Source organism: Pseudophryne corroboree, chromosome 5 (assembly GCF_028390025.1).
Source record: "Pseudophryne corroboree isolate aPseCor3 chromosome 5, aPseCor3.hap2, whole genome shotgun sequence".
Classification (NCBI taxonomy): Eukaryota; Metazoa; Chordata; class Amphibia; order Anura; family Myobatrachidae; genus Pseudophryne; species Pseudophryne corroboree.
The window spans coordinates 635,226,087-635,244,689 of NC_086448.1; the positions used below are offsets into that span (position 1 = coordinate 635,226,087).

Consider the following 18,603-nt stretch of genomic DNA (forward strand, 5'->3'; position numbering starts at 1 on the left):
GAGGTCTCCCAATCGCTGAATGTTTGTACTGATCTATGTGATGATATCCTTTTTTAGTTCTATTATCCATTTAGCGATGGAGGACAGGGTTTTGCTTTTCATATGTCCCTCTTAGGATAATGGTTATTATGTTATCAATTAGGAAACTGGCTTTCCTTTTTCTCTTTACTGTTTGTTTTTTGTTGATTCTAATGGTCGGTCACAGTGCCGTTACTGTGACCCTCCAAGACAATTTTTGGTTTGTGAAAATTCAGAAAAGGTTATTGAAGCATGATTCTTTGTCTTTTGGAAGTTGTGATATGTTCAAACGGATACATTTTCAATTTTTTGAATTATGTTTCGGTGCGTTCGGGGTGGAGAGATGGGAACACGTAGCCGCGACTGTGTTTTTTGGGTTGCCCCCTACTCACTGGGATAGGGGACCCCACCATATATCAATGAGATTATACTACAGACATAGCACAGTAAAGATTGGGATTGGATGATGGCGATTAATACCTGTACTTTACCGTACTCACCTCCCCAAGACTCAATCGAATGTCTTTCATGGAATGTTGGAGGGCTCAATTCTCCCATTAAGCGTCAAAGTGTTTTATCCCACCTTAAGAAATTTAGCCCAGACATCATCTTTCTGCAGGAGACCCACTGGAGGGAGGGTGATGGCTCTTCCCTTCGAGCTGGTTGGTTGGGTGATTGTTTTTCGGCATCGTGTGCCGATAAGACTAGAGGGGTGGCTATCCTCTTTGCATGGCACCTCCCATACACCATCTTAAACACTGTCCCGGACCCTAATGGTCGATATTTACTGATCGATGTTAAGATTGGAGACGTCACAGACACACTTTTAAACATATACGCTCCCAATACTCGGGTATCGGAATTTTTGACACAGATGACTTTCTTGATACAACAGCGGGAGGCTTTTCCACTGATAATCGGAGGTGACTTCAACACAGTGCATGATCCGACTTTGGACAAAACTCCAATTCCGTCCAATTGCTTGATAGGGTGGGGTCTCTTTCTGGCTTTTTTATTAATTTTGAAAAATCTAGTGCACTTTATCTGAAACAAGGCTTTTATAGACCCTTGTGGGCAGCGCACTTACCTTTGAACTGGGCGAGAAAGAGACTCCCGTATTTAGGTATTCTTCCCAAAAATATCGCAAATCTCTAGGATATTAATATCAAGAAAACACTTTGTAAAATTATGGGGGATCTTGGAGCGATGGCCCATGTACAACTCTCTTTTTTGGGAAGGAAAAATATAATTAAAATGATATATTTTCCGAAACTCCTTTACCCATTACAAGTTCTCCCCCTTTTGCTTTCTAGACAAGACCTCTTACAGATAACATCGGCCTTTAGGAAATTCATTTGGAACAATAAGCGCGCGAGAATTGGTCTATTTAAATTAGGTCATCCTAAAACAAATGGGGGGGTTAACTTTCCAGACATTCTGACGTATAGCTATGCCTCTCATATTCGCTAGATTAAGGACTGGTTGTCTAGTACCCAAATTTACACAGACTCACTTCTCGAACAAAATTTCATTCCTCATGTGTCCCTGATAGCTTTCCTGCACTTAACCGATGCTGAGATCTCTACGGATCTAACTACTAATCCCCTTCCTAATGACTACGAGGAAAGTTTGGCTATCCCTGAGACATAAATATAAATTACACAAACACCTATCTATCCATTTGCCTTTCTTGCAAAATCCGGGTTTTCAAACTGGAGAGGCCGCCTATCCTTTTAATGAATGGAACTCGTTAGGCCTTTGTAATATAGGACAACTAATCAACCCTGAATCCCATAAACCTTTATCTTACGCGGAGGCCCTGTCTAAATACCCATATATTGGCCCCCAGAACTTTGCTTTTTTTCAAGCCCAAAATTATGTCAGCACGGTTTCCAGACTATTACCTGCGACTGATTGGGATAATCAACTGGACCGAATATTATTGCGACCGGAACTACCCAAAGGTGCTATTTCCTTTTACTACAAACACCTCCACACTACAATAGACCATTCTACATATAAAACTGGGAAAGCCCAATGGTTGGAAAATATTCCCAATTTAGATGTTGATGGGTTACTGCACATGCTACATTTTTCAATAGCTATGTTTCCCGCTGCTAAATACACGGAAATGTATTTTAATATCTTTCACAGATCTTATATTTCTCCCCGTAGAGGTTTCTTAATAGGCCTTTTAAGCGATACCTCTTGTCCCAAATGTGGCCATCCTTCGGCAGACCTTTATCATTGTTTCTGGGCCTGTCCACTTTTAAGACGGTTTTGGTTAACAGTCTGGCGTTTTGCCTCCCAACATTTAGTGAACTACATCCCCTTTACGCCGGAATGGGCTATATTTGGCATCATACCCCCTGGTACCAGAGCTCCCAAAGCCGTTAAAAAATAACTTTTAGCAATCTCATCGGCAGCTAAAAAAGCTGTTTTGCACATGTGGGTTCATAGCTCAATCCCGACTCTAGATATGTTCAAGGAAAAATTATTTTTCATTTGCCATATGGACTGGTTGCAGGCCTCACTTCAAAAAGAATCTCGCACCGAATCCTTTTTCGCAACATGGGAAAGTTTTATTGAAACACTACCCACTCATACATGTTTTCGCAGCACACTCTGGTATGAAACCAGGATTTTTCTTGGAGACCCTCCCATCACTCTTGTTAGCGCTGGCTAGAGGTCGTGGCGTGTTCCCGTCTCTCTAAGGGTCCAGTTTGTACCAGTGGGTGTCATCTGTACTTCCATAATATTGTACCTGTTAACTTTTTCTTCTTGTACTCCTCCCTACATCGCGCACCATGTTTTGTATTTATTGTGTTATGTCTTTTCTATTTTCTCCAACATATTCCTGTAAGCATTGCTAACTTCTATACAGAAATGCTTCAATAAATAAAGAAATGTTAAAGAAAGGAAATGTAAAATCTGCTGACAGATAGAAATCTGCCACAATAAGGAAAATAGGATTTTGGTACTTACCAGATAAATCCTTTTCTTTGAATCCATAGGGGTCACTGGAGTACTCTTGGGATATGGACGGGGCATTAGCCGGGACAGGCACATTTAAATATTTAACAGAAAACAATCACCATAACATTCAAATAAGCCAGTGATAATGTGTTTTATAAGATAAACTGAACACACCACAAGACAGGTGAACCCACTGTGGGCGGGCGTCCAGTGACCCCTATGGACTCAAAGAAAAGGATTTATCTGGTAAGTACCAAAATCCTCTTTTCTTATCATCCACTAGTGGTCACTGGAGTACTCTTGGGAAGTAACAAAGTTTCCCCCTTGGGCAGGAGAGCTGGTTTGCACCTGTAACACTATACGGTCAAAGCTAGATGCTGATGCTGCAAAAGTATCAAACTTGTAAAAGCGCACAAACGTGTGCACTGATGACCATGTAGCTGCATGGCAAAGTTGTGTCATGGAAGCACCACGACCTGCTGACCGCCGTGCATAGGAATTTCACTGTGGAGCCTGATCCTAGGAGAGTAGGCAGGCACAGACCCCCACAGAACGGCGGCAGCAGGAGCTGACCACCATGCTCGTTACTTCTCTGGGACGCAGCTAAGAGAGGGAGGATGACTGCGGCTCACACCCACCCGGTACACTACCGCCGCGTATATGTGCAGTGATGTGGGGAGAGTGTGTGATCTGAGTGGAGCGGCGGCAGCGGGAGCTGACCACCGCGTATATGTGCAGTTATCTGGGGAGAGTGTGTGATCTCAGTGAACTGCCCAGTGTCAGTAATTATTATCATGCACACTCTGAACGGAGTGGAGGAAGTAGGAGCTGACCACCACGTTTATGTATCTCTGTACTTTCCACATACACACAAAACAGCGACAGCTGACCGCCATGTAGTTCCACAGCAGCTGGGGAGAGGGTGTTGGGCGCAGTGCCTGTAACCCCCCCAATAGTAAAAGTAAACACACAGAGCGGCGACAGCGTGAGCTGACCAATCGCTCCTTACTCATCGCACCTGCCGGGATTTGGATGCAATGATGGGGCTTCTCTGAAAGCTCCGTCCTGTTCCTGTAGCCAAGGCTGAGTCAGCAATTGCTGATGAAGGTCTATGTTGGGGCTCCTCTGCTGGGCGCCGACAAGCCTTATGCTGCTATCGCAGCAGCACACAGTCCCGGACCCACGCTTCGTAGTTAAGTCTGGAATCACCCAGAACTTGCCCTTCCCTGGTGAAGGCACTAAAAACACTGAGGCTTCTTGGAAGTATGGAGGGAGTGGCGGGTTACTAATTTAAATATTTAAATGTGCCTGTCCCTGCTAACGCCCCGTCCATATCCCAAGAGTACTCCAGTGACCCCTAATGAATGAAAAAGAAATAGTTTCCCCAACAAACGTATGTTATTCCATAAGCTAATATCCAGCTACCACAACAGAACAGTTTATGTGTTGGATATGGATGTACAAACATGGATGGGGTACATGAAGGAATAATAAACATAAGGCACAAATCCTAATATCCTTATGAATGATACAGAGATTGTACTCTAAATATCTGAAATATACAGCAATACTCTATACATTAAGAAAAAAAGCAATTAACATTAGACAATTTATTCAATATACAATGGTAATAGAGAGAATAAACATTTTTTAAAGAGGATTTTTTTGTACTCATTGTTAAATCCATGTTGTTTTCTAAAACCAACTGGAGTTCACTGCTATACAATGTGGTGTAGAGGGTGAAGAGGCAGCTGTTCTAGAAGCAGGCACAACCTTGAGACTGATTGTTGGCTTCCTTCTCTCCATTTACTTCCCACTATGTAGCTCTCTTTCACTCTAAACTTAACATGCCCACAGGACAAAGTAAACCAAACACTCAACCAAACCAACCACTTAAACAGAGTGAAAATAATAAGAATTTACTTACCGATAATTCTATTTCTCATAGTCCGTAGTGGATGCTGGGGACTCCGTAAGGACCATGGGGAATAGCGGCTCCGCAGGAGACTGGGCACATCTAAAAGAAAGCTTTAGGACTATCTGGTGTGCACTGGCTCCTCCCCCTATGACCCTCCTCCAAGCCTCAGTTAGGATACTGTGCCCGGACGAGCGTACACAATAAGGAAGGATTTTAAATCCCGGGTAAGACTCATACCAGCCACACCAATCACACCGTATAACCTGTGATCTGAACCCAGTTAACAGCATGATAACAGAGGAGCCTCTGAAAGATGGCTCACAACAATAATAACCCGATTTTTGTAACAATAACTATGTACAAGTATTGCAGACAATCCGCACTTGGGATGGGCGCCCAGCATCCACTACGGACTATGAGAAATAGAATTATCGGTAAGTAAATTCTTATTTTCTCTAACGTCCTAAGTGGATGCTGGGGACTCCGTAAGGACCATGGGGATTATACCAAAGCTCCCAAACGGGCGGGAGAGTGCGGATGACTCTGCAGCACCAAATGAGAGAACTCCAGGTCCTCCTCAGCCAGGATATCAATTTTGTAGAATTTTACAAACGTATTTGCTCCTGACCAAGTAGCTGCTCGGCAAAGTTGTAAAGCCGAGACCCCTCGGGCAGCCGCCCAAGATGAGCCCACCTTCCTTGTGGAGTGGGCATTTACAGATTTTTGGCTGTGGCAGGCCTGCCACAGAATGTGCAAGCTGAATTGTACTACAAATCCAACGAGCAATAGTCTGCTTAGAAGCAGGAGCACCCAGCTTGTTGGGTGCATACAGGATAAACAGCGAGTCAGATTTCCTGACTCCAGCCCTCCTGGAAACATATATTTTCAGGGCCCTGACAACGTCTAGCAACTTGGAGTCCTCCAAGTCCCTAGTAGCCGCAGGCACCACAAATAGGTTGGTTCAGGTGAAACGCTGAAACCACCTTAGGGAGAAACTGAGGACGAGTCCTCAATTCCGCCCTGTCCGAATGGAACATCAGATAAGGGCTTTTTCAGGATAAAGCCGCCAATTCTGACACGCGCCTGGCCCAGGCCAGGGCCAACAGCATGACCACTTTCCATGTGAGATATTTTAACTCCACAGATTTAAGTGGTTCAAACCAATGTGACTTTTGGAACCCAAAACTACACTGAGATCCCAAAGTGCCACTGGAGGCACAAAAGGAGGCTGTATATGCAGTACCCCTTTTTACAAACGTCTGAACTTCAGGGACTGAAGCTAGTTCTTTTTGGAAGAAAATTGACAGGGCCGAAATTTGAACCTTAATGGACCCCAATTTCAAGCCCATAGACACTCCTGTTTGCAGGAAATGTAGGAATCGACCCAGTTGAATTTCCACCGTCGGGCCTTACTGGCCTCGCACCACGCAACATATTTTCGCCAATTGCGGTGATAATGTTTTTGCGGTTACATCCTTCCTGGCTTTGATCAGGATAGGGATGACTTCATCCGGAATGCCTTTTTTTCCTTCAGGATCCGGCGTTCAACAGCCATGCCGTCAAACGCAGCCGCGGTAAGTCTTGGAACAGACAGGGTCCTTGCTGGAGCAGGTCCCTTCTTAGAGGTAGAGGCCACGGATCCTCCGTGAGCATCTCTTGAAGTTCCGGTTACCAAGTCCTTCTTGGCCAATCCGGAGCCACGAATATAGTGCTTACTCCTCTCCATCTTATCAATCTCAGTACCTTGGGTATGAGAGGCAGAGGAGGGAACACATACCCTGACTGGTACACCCACGGTGTTACCAGAGCGTCTACAGCTATTGCCTGAGGGTCCCTGGACCTGGCGCAATACCTGTCGAGTTTTTCCCAACGGTTTATAATCATGTGGAAGACTTCTGGGTGAAGTCCCCACTCTCCCGGGTGGAGGTCGTGCTGAGGAAGTCTGCTTCCCAGTTGTCCACTCCCGGAATGAATACTGCTGACAGTGCTATCACATGATTTTCCGCCCAGCGAAGAATCCTTGCAGCTTCTGCCATTGCCCTCCTGCTTCTTGTGCCACCCTGTCTGTTTACGTGGGCGACTGCCGTGATGTTGTCCGACTGGATCAACACCGGCTGACCTTGAAGCAGAGGTCTTGCTAAGCTTAGAGCATTGTAAATGTCCCTTAGCTTTATTTATGTGAAGTGATGTCTCCAGGCTTGACCATAAGTCCTGGATATTCCTTCCCTGTGTGACTGCTCCCCAGCCTCGCAGGCTGGCATCCGTGGTTACCAGGACCCAGTCCTGAATGCCGAATCTGCGGCCCTCTAGAAGATGAGCACTCTGCAACCACCACAGGAGGGACCCCTTGTCCTTGGTGACGGGGTTATCCGCTGATGCATCTGAAGATGCGACCCGGACAATTTGTCCAGCAGGTCCCACTGGAAAGTTCTTGCGTGGAATCTGCCGAATGGGATTGCTTCGTAGGAAGCCACCATTTTACCCAGAACCCTTGTGCATTGATGCACTGAGACTTGGCTCGGTTTTAGGAGGTTCCTGACTAGCTCGGATAACTCCCTGGCTTTCTCCTCCGGGAGAAACACCTTTTTCTGGACTGTGTCCAGGATCATCCCTAGGAACAGAAGACAAGTCGTCGGAACCAGCTGCGATTTTGGAATATTGAGAATCCAACCGTGCTGCAGCAACACTACCTGAGATAGTGCTACACCGACCTCCAACTGTTCCCTGGATCTTACCCTTATCAGGGAATTGTCCAAGTAAGGGATAACTAAAATTCCCTTCCTTTGAAGGAATATCATCATTTCGGCCATTACCTTGGTAAAGACCCGGGGTGCCGTGGACCATCCATACGGCAGCGTCTGAACTGATAGTGACAGTTCTGTACCATAAACCTGAGGTACCCTTGGTGAGAAGGGTAAATTTTGACATGAAGGTAAGCATCCTCGATGTCCCGAGACATCATGTAGTCCCCTTCTTCCAGGTTCGCAATCACTGCTCTGAGTGACTCAATCTTGAATTTGAACCTCTGTATGTAAGTGTTCAAAGATTTTAGATTTAGAATCGGTCTCACCGAGCCGTCCGGCTTCGGTACCACAACAGTGTGGAATAATACCCCGTTCCCTGTTGCAGGAGGGGTATCTTGATTATCACCTGCTGGGAATACAGCTTGTGAATGGCTTCCAAAACTGTCTCCCTGTCAGAAGGAGACATCGGTAAAGCCGACTTTAGGAAACGGCGAGGGGGAGACGTCTCGAATTCTAATTTGTACCCCTGAGATATCACCTGAAGGATCCAGGGGTCTACTTGCGAGTGAGCCCACTGCGCGCTGAAATTCATTGAGACGGGCCCCCCACCGTGCCTGATTCTGCTTGTAAAGCCCCAGCGTATACTGTGGGCTTGGCAGAGGCGGGAGAGGGCTTCTGTTCCTGGGAACTGGCTGATTTCTGCAGCCTTTTTCCTCTCTCTCTGTCACGGGGCAGAAATGAGGAACCTTTTGCCCGCTTATCCACGAAAAGACTGCGCCTGATAATACGGCGCTGTCACGATCCGGGTATCTGGACGCCATTTCTTACCCATCAGATGCCTCCTAAGGCTGGCTCAGCGCTCCAGGACCGGATCCCATCTGTTATCCTGATGTGTACATTCCTGTTTCCTCTCCTGTCACTCTGGGACGCTGTCACAGTAAACGCCATATTACACCTGGCATGGCGTCTCCCGCGGCCTCCGCCGCCGTCCCTGAACTTCTGCATGCAGAGTGTCTGAGTGGCGATTACGTCAGCCGCGGCCTCCGCTGTGTCCGCGTGGTTGGATGTGCATCTGTCAGCCTGGCGCCTCCTGTCTCCGGTGGCCGGCGCCGCCATTACTGTTTTCATTACCACATGGATTACAAACCAAACTTCCCTCCAAGTGTCTGCATGGGCGCAGCCATCTTGGATTCTGTCAGCTGATCATTTCCACCAATCTGTTGTCAGTATTGATAATCTGCATAATTGCCTAGCCAATCCCTTCCTTGCTGCAGGTATAAATACACTGTGCCTGAGCAAGGAAGGCGTCAGTGCTTTGGTTGTCAAACCTAGTTCCTGTTTGTCTCTCTCCTGTGATTGTCTTCCAGGTTCCAGCTCCTGTCTCAAGACTTCCACCATAGAGACCCGCACCAGCATTCCACCTGCGGTGTAGCCTGACTCTCCAATCCATTGTGGATTCATCTGTTTCCAGCTACAACATTACCTGCTTCCAGCTCAGCTTCCAGCAGAGTACAGCTTCCCTTAAAGGGCCGGTGTCCTTTCTACACTTTACCACTCTCCACCGGTATTATTATTTCTCCGCTCTCAAGTTCTACATTTCAGTTCATATTTCATCGCTCCCAAGTTCATTTATTATTTAACTGGTTCCAGCCAGTATCCACTCCGTGCTAACAACAGTCTGGTTCCAGCCAGTATCCACAGCAGCTGTTTTATCTTCAGCAACCCAGCTTTTCCTGGAACACCAGCTGGCACAATCCTGGGTTATCTCCATTGCTACAGTCGGGCCTGGTAAGGACTTTCCATCTAGAAGATCATAAGAACTATCTCACACTACCAGTGCCCTGTGGCTCCTGCCATCCTGTAGTACCCAGGAACTGTATTTATTCTTTGCTGACTTTTACGTTTTCTTTTACTGCTGCTGTGTTGCGGAGTTGTCATAATAAACATCATTGACTTTTATCCAAGTTGTCGTGGTCACGCCTTCGGGCAGTTATTATTCATGTTACTTACATGTCCAGGGGTCTGATACAACCTCCCAGGTTCCGGTACATCTCAGCCCCTACAACTGAGGCTGCCTCCCGTCAGCTCAGGCCCTCAGTTGTGACAGGCGTCTTCTCATGTTGAGAGGCGACCTGGGGTACAAACGTGGATTTCCCAGCTGTTGCCGTGGCCACCAGGTCTGAAAGACTGACCCCAAATAACTCCTCCCCTTAATAAGGCAATACTTCCAAATGCCGTTTGGAATACGCATCACCTGACCACTGACGTGTCCATAACCCTCTACTGGTAGAAATGGACAACGCACTTAGACTTGATGCCAGTCGGCAAATATTCCGCTGTGCATCACGCATATATAGAAATGCATCTTTTAAATGCTCTATAGGCAAAAATATACTGTCCCTATCTAGGGTATCAATATTTTCAGTCAGGGAATCCGACCATGCCAACCCAGCACTGCACATCCAGGCTGAGGCGATTGCTGGTCGCAGTATAACACCAGTATGTGTGTAAATACATTTTAGGATACCCTCCTGCTTTCTATCAGCAGGATCCTTAAGGGCGGCTATCTCAGGAGAGGATAGAGCCCTTACAAGCGTGTGAGCGCTTTATCCACCCTAGGGGGTGTTTCCCAACGCACCCTAACCTCTGGCGGGAAAGGATATAATGCCAATAACATTTTAGAAATTATCAGTTGTTATCGGGGGAAACCCACGCATCATCACACACCTCATTTAATTTCTCAGATTCAGGAAAACTACAGGTAGTTTTTCCTCACCGAACATAATACCCCTTTTTGGTGGTACTCGTATTATCAGAAATGTGTAAAACATTTTTCATTGCCTCAATCATGTAACGTGTGGCCCTACTGGAAGTCACATTTGTCTCTTCACCGTCGATACTGGAGTCAGTATCCGTGTCGGCGTCTATATCTGCCATCTGAGGTAACGGGCGCTTTAGAGCCCCTGACGGCCTATGAGACGTCTGGACAGGCACAAGCTGAGTAGCCGGCTGTCTCATGTCAACAACTGTCTTTTATACAGAGCTGACACTGTCACGTAATTTCTTCCAACAGTTCATCCGCTCAGGTGTCGACCCCCTAGGGGGTGACATCACTATTACAGGCAATCTGCTCCGTCTCCACATAATTTTTCTCCTCATACATGTCGACACAAAAGTACCGACATACAGCACACACACAGGGAATGCTCTGATAGAGGACAGGACCCCACTAGCCCTTTGGGGAGACAGAGGGAGAGTTTGCCAGCACACACCAGAGCGCTATATATATACAGGGATAACCTTATATAAGTGTTTTTCCCCTTATAGCTGCTGTATAGTTAATACTGCGCCTAATTTGTGCCCCCCTCTCTTTTTTAACCCTTTCTGTAGTGTAGTGACTGCAGGGGAGAGCCAGGGAGCTTCCCTCCAACGGAGCTGTGAGGGAAAATGGCGCCAGTGTGCTGAGGAGGTAGGCTCCGCCCCCTTATCGGCGGCCTTATCTCCCGTTTTTTTATGTATTTTGGCAGGGGTTAAATGCATCCATATAGCCCAGGAGCTATATGTGATGCATTTTTTGCCATCCAAGGTGTTTATTATTGCGTCTCAGGGCGCCCCCCCCAGCGCCCTGCACCCTCAGTGACCGGAGTGTGAAGTGTGCTGAGAGCAATGGCGCACAGCTGCAGTGCTGTGCGCTACCTTGTTGAAGACAGGACGTCTTCTGCCGCCGATTTTCCGGACCTCTTCTGCCTTCTGGCTCTGTAAGGGGGCCGGCGGCGCGGCTCTGGGACCCATCCAAGCTGGGCCTGTGATCGTCCCTCTGGAGCTAATGTCCAGTAGCCTAAGAAGCCCAATCCACTCTGCACGCAGGTGAGTTCGCTTCTTCTCCCCTTAGTCCCTCGATGCAGTGAGCCTGTTGCCAGCAGGTCTCACTGAAAATAAAAAACCTAAACTAAAACTTTCACTAAGAAGCTCAGGAGAGCCCCTAGTGTGCACCCTTCTCGTTCGGGCACAGAGATCTAACTGAGGCTTGGAGGAGGGTCATAGGGGGAGGAGCCAGTGCACACCAGATAGTCCTAAAGCTTTCTTTTAGATGTGCCCAGTCTCCTGCGGAGCCGCTATTCCCCATGGTCCTTACGGAGTCCCCAGCATCCACTTAGGACGTTAGAGAAAAGTAGTTTAAGCCAAACCATGGAAACGCATTGTCCTCCAGATGGATTCAGAAGAATGGATTTAATGGTGAGAAACAAAAATCCTTTCTTCTCCCCAACTGCAATTTAGGGGACATGGTATAAGATGGGTATGTTCCAGAGCTGCAACTACGGAATGGTACGCCCAGACAAGTCTGTGCGCTACAATTTTCAACCAAAATTTGTGATTATAGCTATGAGACTATTCCATTCTAGTCAACTGGAATAGCCTCAAAGCGGTATACACTACTTGTAAGAGAACAGAACAACAATCTGTCCTCTGAATAGGCAAGATTTTATCCTCTGTAAGAAAATCTGTGTGACATCTGCTATTGAAATTGTGATAGGATAAAGTTGGATTTTACAAAATGTATCACCCAACCATGCTCTCCAATATCTCCGTGGTCAGCTGCTGGATGGGTCCGCAGAAGAGTGGTTGATCTCACTTTTATCAGAAGATTATCCAGGTACAGAACAACCATCACCCCCTTTGACTGCAAAAGCACCATGACCTTGGTGAACACCATCAGATACACGACCATTACCTTTGAAAACACCCTCAGAGAAATGGCCATGACCTTAGTGAACACCATCAGAGATATGGCCCTGACCTTGGTGAACATCCCCAGTGACATGGCCAGGACCTTGGTGAACATCCTCAGAGACAATGCCATGATCTTGGTGAACACCATCAGAGACATTGCCATGACCTTGGTGAACACCCTCAGAGACATGGCCATGACCTTGGTGAACACCCTCAGAGATATGGCCATGACCTTGGTTAACATCCTCAATGACATGGCCAGGACCCTGGTGAACACCCTCAGAGACATGGCCATGACCTTGGTGAACACCCTCAGAGACACTGCCATGACCTTGGTGAACATCCTCAGAGACATGGCCATGACCTTTGTGAACACCCTCAACATGGCCATGGAAAAAGTAACCATACAATGCTCAGTAACATAAACAGAAGAGCACAGTAAGCACTCCCCAGCCAGTCAGCATGAAAAGCCATGAGTTATAACACACTTCCCTATAACTCACTGCAGTCTGTAAGTTGGCTATAAACAATTTCTCCCACATACAAGCTCAGAACTATCCATACTTGAGCTATCAATAGGACAGCTGCACCGCCAAGCCTGGCCACAGGGAGAACACAGAAGCCATGTAGGACCCCACTGTCCCTCACCAGTCACTGGATGCTATCCACAGCACGACACTTCATCCAAGGTGAAGACTCCTACAAGCCCAGTTATCGCAATGAGTAAGACGGGGCTACCTGACTGTACCAGACCTATGCAAGGAGCCTGGTCACACACCAGAGGGTTCACAGAGTGAACCCTTCTCTAGGAAGTATCTCTTTTACCATTTTATATTAAGAAATTGCCTAATTTTATTTGCCATCTCTGATTTTTAAGTATTGTTGCATATTTAGATATCAATACAAATATTATGAACCATTCATATATATATGAGGATTTGTGCTCTATGCTAATTATTTTATTTAATGATCTATTTTGGGATTAAAGGAAACCCCCAATTTACATTGGGAGCATTTGTGTTGTTATAGAAGAAAGTTCTCAGAGGATTAAAATGGATGTTACAAACTGGTCAGTATGTTTGTCATTAACAACCTGGAACCGATGTCTTTGATTTCTCCACCAGAAATTCTCTGACCTTTTCCACCCATTGATAGAGAATGATCTCACCAAGATTTTGCCTGCAATCCCAAAAGAACATATTCAATAATTTTAGAACAATAAAACACCTTACAGACATTATGGATAGAAGGCATAGCATTCCTGTTATTCAAACACATGATGATTTAGAATACATTATTTCAGTCACCAGTTATGTAAAATATATAAACAAAATTAAATCATATACAAATTTAAAGCTAGTTTGAAACCAGTTGCATAGGGCATACTACACTCCAATGTTTTAAATGTTCCATAGCAGATGCAGATATTATGCAATATCTTTGATACAAACTTTTTGGACTGATGTGCAAGCCTACATTAACAACGGTTTGGGCATGCCTTTTACGGTCCATATGTCCTGGGCGTTTTGGAACCATAATGTCCCTTAAACTTCATCTCCGAGAGCAAAAGGAGTAAGGTTGCTGTTAGTTCACATAGCAGCAGCTTAAAAAAAATAATTTGGACTATTCCTATTTCTCTTATGCTACCCCGTTCAGCATATTTATACCAGATGGATTGGATGTAATGCTCTTTTGATGTAGAATCCTAAGCAGAAAGAGTCTTTGCAATTTGGCTGCCCTATTTAGTCACCTATTTAGCTACTAAAGAATATGTTAGAAAAGCAGTCACATGGTGCAATATGTAGCTAAAGGATATCCCCGTTTTAGGTTGGACTATTATTACATCTTTCTGTGCTGTGTGTTTTTCTCTTTATAAAAACATAGAAAATAAAACAATTTTGATTCTTTAGATCAGGGTGGACAATAAGCGGCCCTACAGCTACTGTTGAACTACACATCCCAGCATGCCCTGCCACAGTTTTAGAATGCCCTAATTCAGGCCTGGCCAACCTGTGGCTCTCCAGCTGTTGTAAAACTACTGGTCCCATCATGCCTTGCAACAATTTTACTATTAGGAAATGCTAAAACTGTGGCAGGGCATGCTGGGATGCGTAGTTTCACAACATCTGGAGAGCCACAGGTTGGCCAGGCCTGCCCTAATTGCTAGATTGTGGCAGGGCATGCTGGGATGAGTAATCCCACAGCAGCTGGAGGGATGCTTATTGCCCACCCCTGCATTAGATAATGAGGCTGCCATTTTCTACTAGACAACTAGTTGCAATAATGTACGTAATATAGATCTTTAAGGTAAACTAAGAAAAATATGAATATACTGTATGAAGTCTGTGTGCACAGCCCTAAAGACTGAAGGAACACTATTCTTATAAGACATGTAACCTCTCATTGCTTCAGTAATTTGGTGATAAATGTGTGTTCTGGCTTTAATTAGCCATGTCTTTATGCATACATACCTTAATAATGAATATAATAAAACAAAATAAAACATACATTGCGAGCTTGTTACGCAATGATTATAGGGGCCTGATCCTGAGCTGCAGTGGGCGCAATTGTGACAAGTCCTATGCGACTATAAGTCTGTATTCTGAGTCATACGCATATATGACATCGCACCAACTCTAGTCCTCCGGCCTCAAGATAAGCCGTTGTCACCACTAATGCCATGCTAGGTGTAGAAGATATGACAGATAATGTATGTGCTGTGATTATACAAGAATAGGACTCAAATCTGACTACATGCTCATGTGATATTTATCTTGCGCATGAACTCCCCATTGCTGCCCATAAGTCACCCAGTAACACCCATTCAGGCACCAGTAACACCCATTCAGGCATCACAGAGATAAGACTGAGGGGCAGATGTACTAAGCTCTGGTGAGTGATAAAGTGGAGAGAGATAAAAGTACCAACCAATCAGCTCCTGTTATTTTTCAGCCGGTAACATGGCAGGTAGCAGCTGATTGACTGGTACTTTATCTCTCTCCAATGCTTAGTACATCTCCCCCTAAGATATGTATGAGTCATAATCACTGAATCGTGATATAAGATGCACATCCACTGTTCGCTAGATATCTCTAGGTGCAGCCCCATTCAGACTTGTGTGCAACTCTGAATCGGCCCTTCGGTTTTTTGTTCTCTGGGAGCTAGCCATCCAGACAGAAGACTGCATACACCTAGCTTTATACTGCAAACTCTAAGAGAGAGGGAATTTGGCAAATGATCATACATAAGACAGTGGTTATACTGTAGTTTAGCAAAGATCTGGTCTCTATTGGGTTGGCTGTATTAGTATCACTTTGTATGTCATCCCAAATTACTACTAACAATTGTTCTGTTTACTCAAAAAGTATTCTAAATTGCTCGCCCACTGATCGTACCTGTGAGAGCTCAACTACTCGAAACACAGTGTTAGGGCTAATTCTTATTTGTGCCTGTAAGCACATGGTGACAGAGGAGGTTAATTTACCGACTTGCAGCTTAATGTCAACATGGTACTACGGTTAAAGCATTGTAACTGGGTCAGCATTGTAACTTTTTGCTTTACCATCATGTCTAAGGTTATAGTGCCGATACAGTTCCAAAGCTTTAAACAACATTACAACTGTCAGCAAATCATACCAATCTTCGCAACAGTATTACCTATAATTAACATAGGGGGTCATTCCGAGTTGTTCGCTCGTTATTTTTTTCTCGCAACGGAGCGATTAGTCGCTAATGCGCATGCGTAATGTCCGCAGTGCGACTGCGCCAAGTAAATTTGCTATGCAGTTAGGTATTTTACTCACGGCATTACGAGGTTTTTTCTTCGTTCTGGTGTTCGTAATGTGATTGACAGGAAGTGGGTGTTTCTGGGCGGAAACTGGCCGTTTTATGGGTGTGTGCGAAAAAACGCTACCGTTTCTGGGAAAAACGCGGGAGTGGCTGGAGAAACGGAGGAGTGTCTGGCCGAACGCTGGGTGTGTTTGTGACGTCAAACCAGGAACGAAACTGACTGAACTGATCGCAGATGCCGAGTAAGTGTGGAGCTACTCAGAAACTGCTAAGAAGTGTCTATTCGCAATTTTGCTATTCTTTCGTTCGCAATTTTGATAAGCTAAGATTCACTCCCAGTAGGCGGCGGCTTAGCGTGTGCAAAGCTGCTAAAAGCAGCTTGCGAGCGAACAACTCGGAATGACCCCCATATTTGTGAAATGTGCAATGCACTTTTTACACGTCTCATGTTTCCGCTTGATAAAATGCATTCACTTTCTTTTACAGGTGGAAAAAAATAAGAATTGACTTACCGATAATTCTATTTCTCATAGTCCGTAGTGGATGCTGGGGACTCCGAAAGGACCATGGGGAATAGCGGCTCCGCAGGAGACTGGGCACAAAGTAAAAGCTTTAGGACTAGCTGGTGTGCACTGGCTCCTCCCCCTATGACCCTCCTCCAAGCCTCAGTTAGGATACTGTGCCCGGACGAGCGTACACAATAAGGAAGGATTTTGAATCCCGGGTAAGACTCATACCAGCCACACCATTCACACCGTACAACTTGTGATCTGAACCCAGTTAACAGCATGATAACAGAAGGAGCCTCTGAAAAGACGGCTCACAACAACAATAACCCGATTTTTGTAACAATAACTATGTACAAGTAATGCAGACAATCCGCACTTGGGATGGGCGCCCAGCATCCACTACGGACTATGAGAAATAGAATTATTGGTAAGTAAATTCTTATTTTCTCTAACGTCCTAGTGGATGCTGGGGACTCCGAAAGGACCATGGGGATTACACCAAAGCTCCCAAACGGGCGGGAGAGTGCGGATGACTCTGCAGCACCGAATGAGAGAACTCCAGGTCCTCCTCAGCCAGGGTATCAAATTTGTAGAATTTAGCAAACGTGTTTGCCCCTGACCAAGTAGCTGCTCGGCAAAGTTGTAAAGCCGAGACCCCTCGGGCAGCCGCCCAAGATGAGCCCACTTTCCGTGTGGAATGGGCTTTTACAGATTTTGGCTGTGGCAGGCCTGCCACAGAATGTGCAAGCTGAATTGTACTACAAATCCAACGAGCAATCGTCTGCTTAGAAGCAGGAGCACCCAGCTTGTTGGGTGCATACAGGATAAACAGCGAATCAGATTTTCTGACTCCAGCCGTCCTGGAAACATATATTTTCAGGGCCCTGACTACGTCCAGCAACTTGGAATCCTCCAAGTCCCTAGTAGCTGCAGGCACCACAATAGGCTGGTTTAAGTGAAATGCTGAAACCACCTTAGGAAGAAATTGAGGACGAGTCCTCAATTCTGCCCTGTCCGTATGAAAAATTAGGTAAGGGCTTTTATAGGATAAAGCCGCCAATTCTGAGACACGCCTGGCTGAAGCCAGGGCTAACAGCACTACCACTTTCCATGTGAGATATTTTAAATCCACAGTGGTGAGTGGTTCAAACCAATGTGATTTTAGGAATCCCAAAACTACATTGAGATCCCAAGGTGCCACTGGAGGCACAAAAGGAGGCTGTATATGCAGTACTCCCTTGACAAACGTCTGAACTTCAGGAACAGAAGCCAGTTCTTTTTGGAAGAATATTGACAGGGCCGAAATTTGAACCTTAATGGACCCTAATTTGAGGCCCATAGACAGTCCTGTTTGCAGGAAATGCAGGAAACGACCCAGTTGAAATTCCTCTGTAGGGGCCTTCCTGGCCTCGCACCACGCAACATATTTACGCCAAATACGGTGATAATGTTGTATGGTTACATCCTTCCTGGCTTTGATCAGGGTAGGGATGACTTCATCCGGAATGCCTTTTTCCTTCAGGATCCGGCGTTCAACCGCCATGCCGTCAAACGCAGCCGCGGTAAGTCTTGGAACAGACATGGTCCCTGCTGGAGCAGGTCCTTTCTTAGAGGTAGAGGCCACGGGTCTTCCGTGAGCATCTCTTGAATTTCCGGGTACCAAGTCCTTCTTGGCCAATCCGGAGCCACGAGTATAGTCTTTACTCCTCTCCTTCTTATGATTCTCAGTACTTTTGGTATGAGAGGAAGAGGAGGGAACACATACACTGACTGGTACACCCACGGTGTTACCAGAGCGTCCACAGCTATTGCCTGAGGGTCCCTTGACCTGGCGCAATATCTGTCCAGTTTTTTGTTGAGGCGGGACGCCATCATGTCCACCTTTGGTTTTTCCCAACGGTTCACAATCATGTGGAAG

General features: G+C 45.8%; 1 protein-coding gene across 4 annotated transcripts in view; it reads right to left on the reverse strand.

The window, feature by feature from the left end:
• IMPACT (impact RWD domain protein) overlaps positions 1-18,603 on the reverse strand; it is a 94,189-nt gene that overhangs the window by 46,224 nt on the left and 29,362 nt on the right. For all 4 annotated transcript variants that reach the window (XM_063923605.1, XM_063923604.1, XM_063923606.1 and 1 more), the window contains one exon: positions 13,481-13,566. In XM_063923605.1, the coding sequence (XP_063779675.1) occupies positions 13,481-13,566 (86 nt within the window). The remainder of the gene's footprint in view (positions 1-13,480; positions 13,567-18,603) is intronic.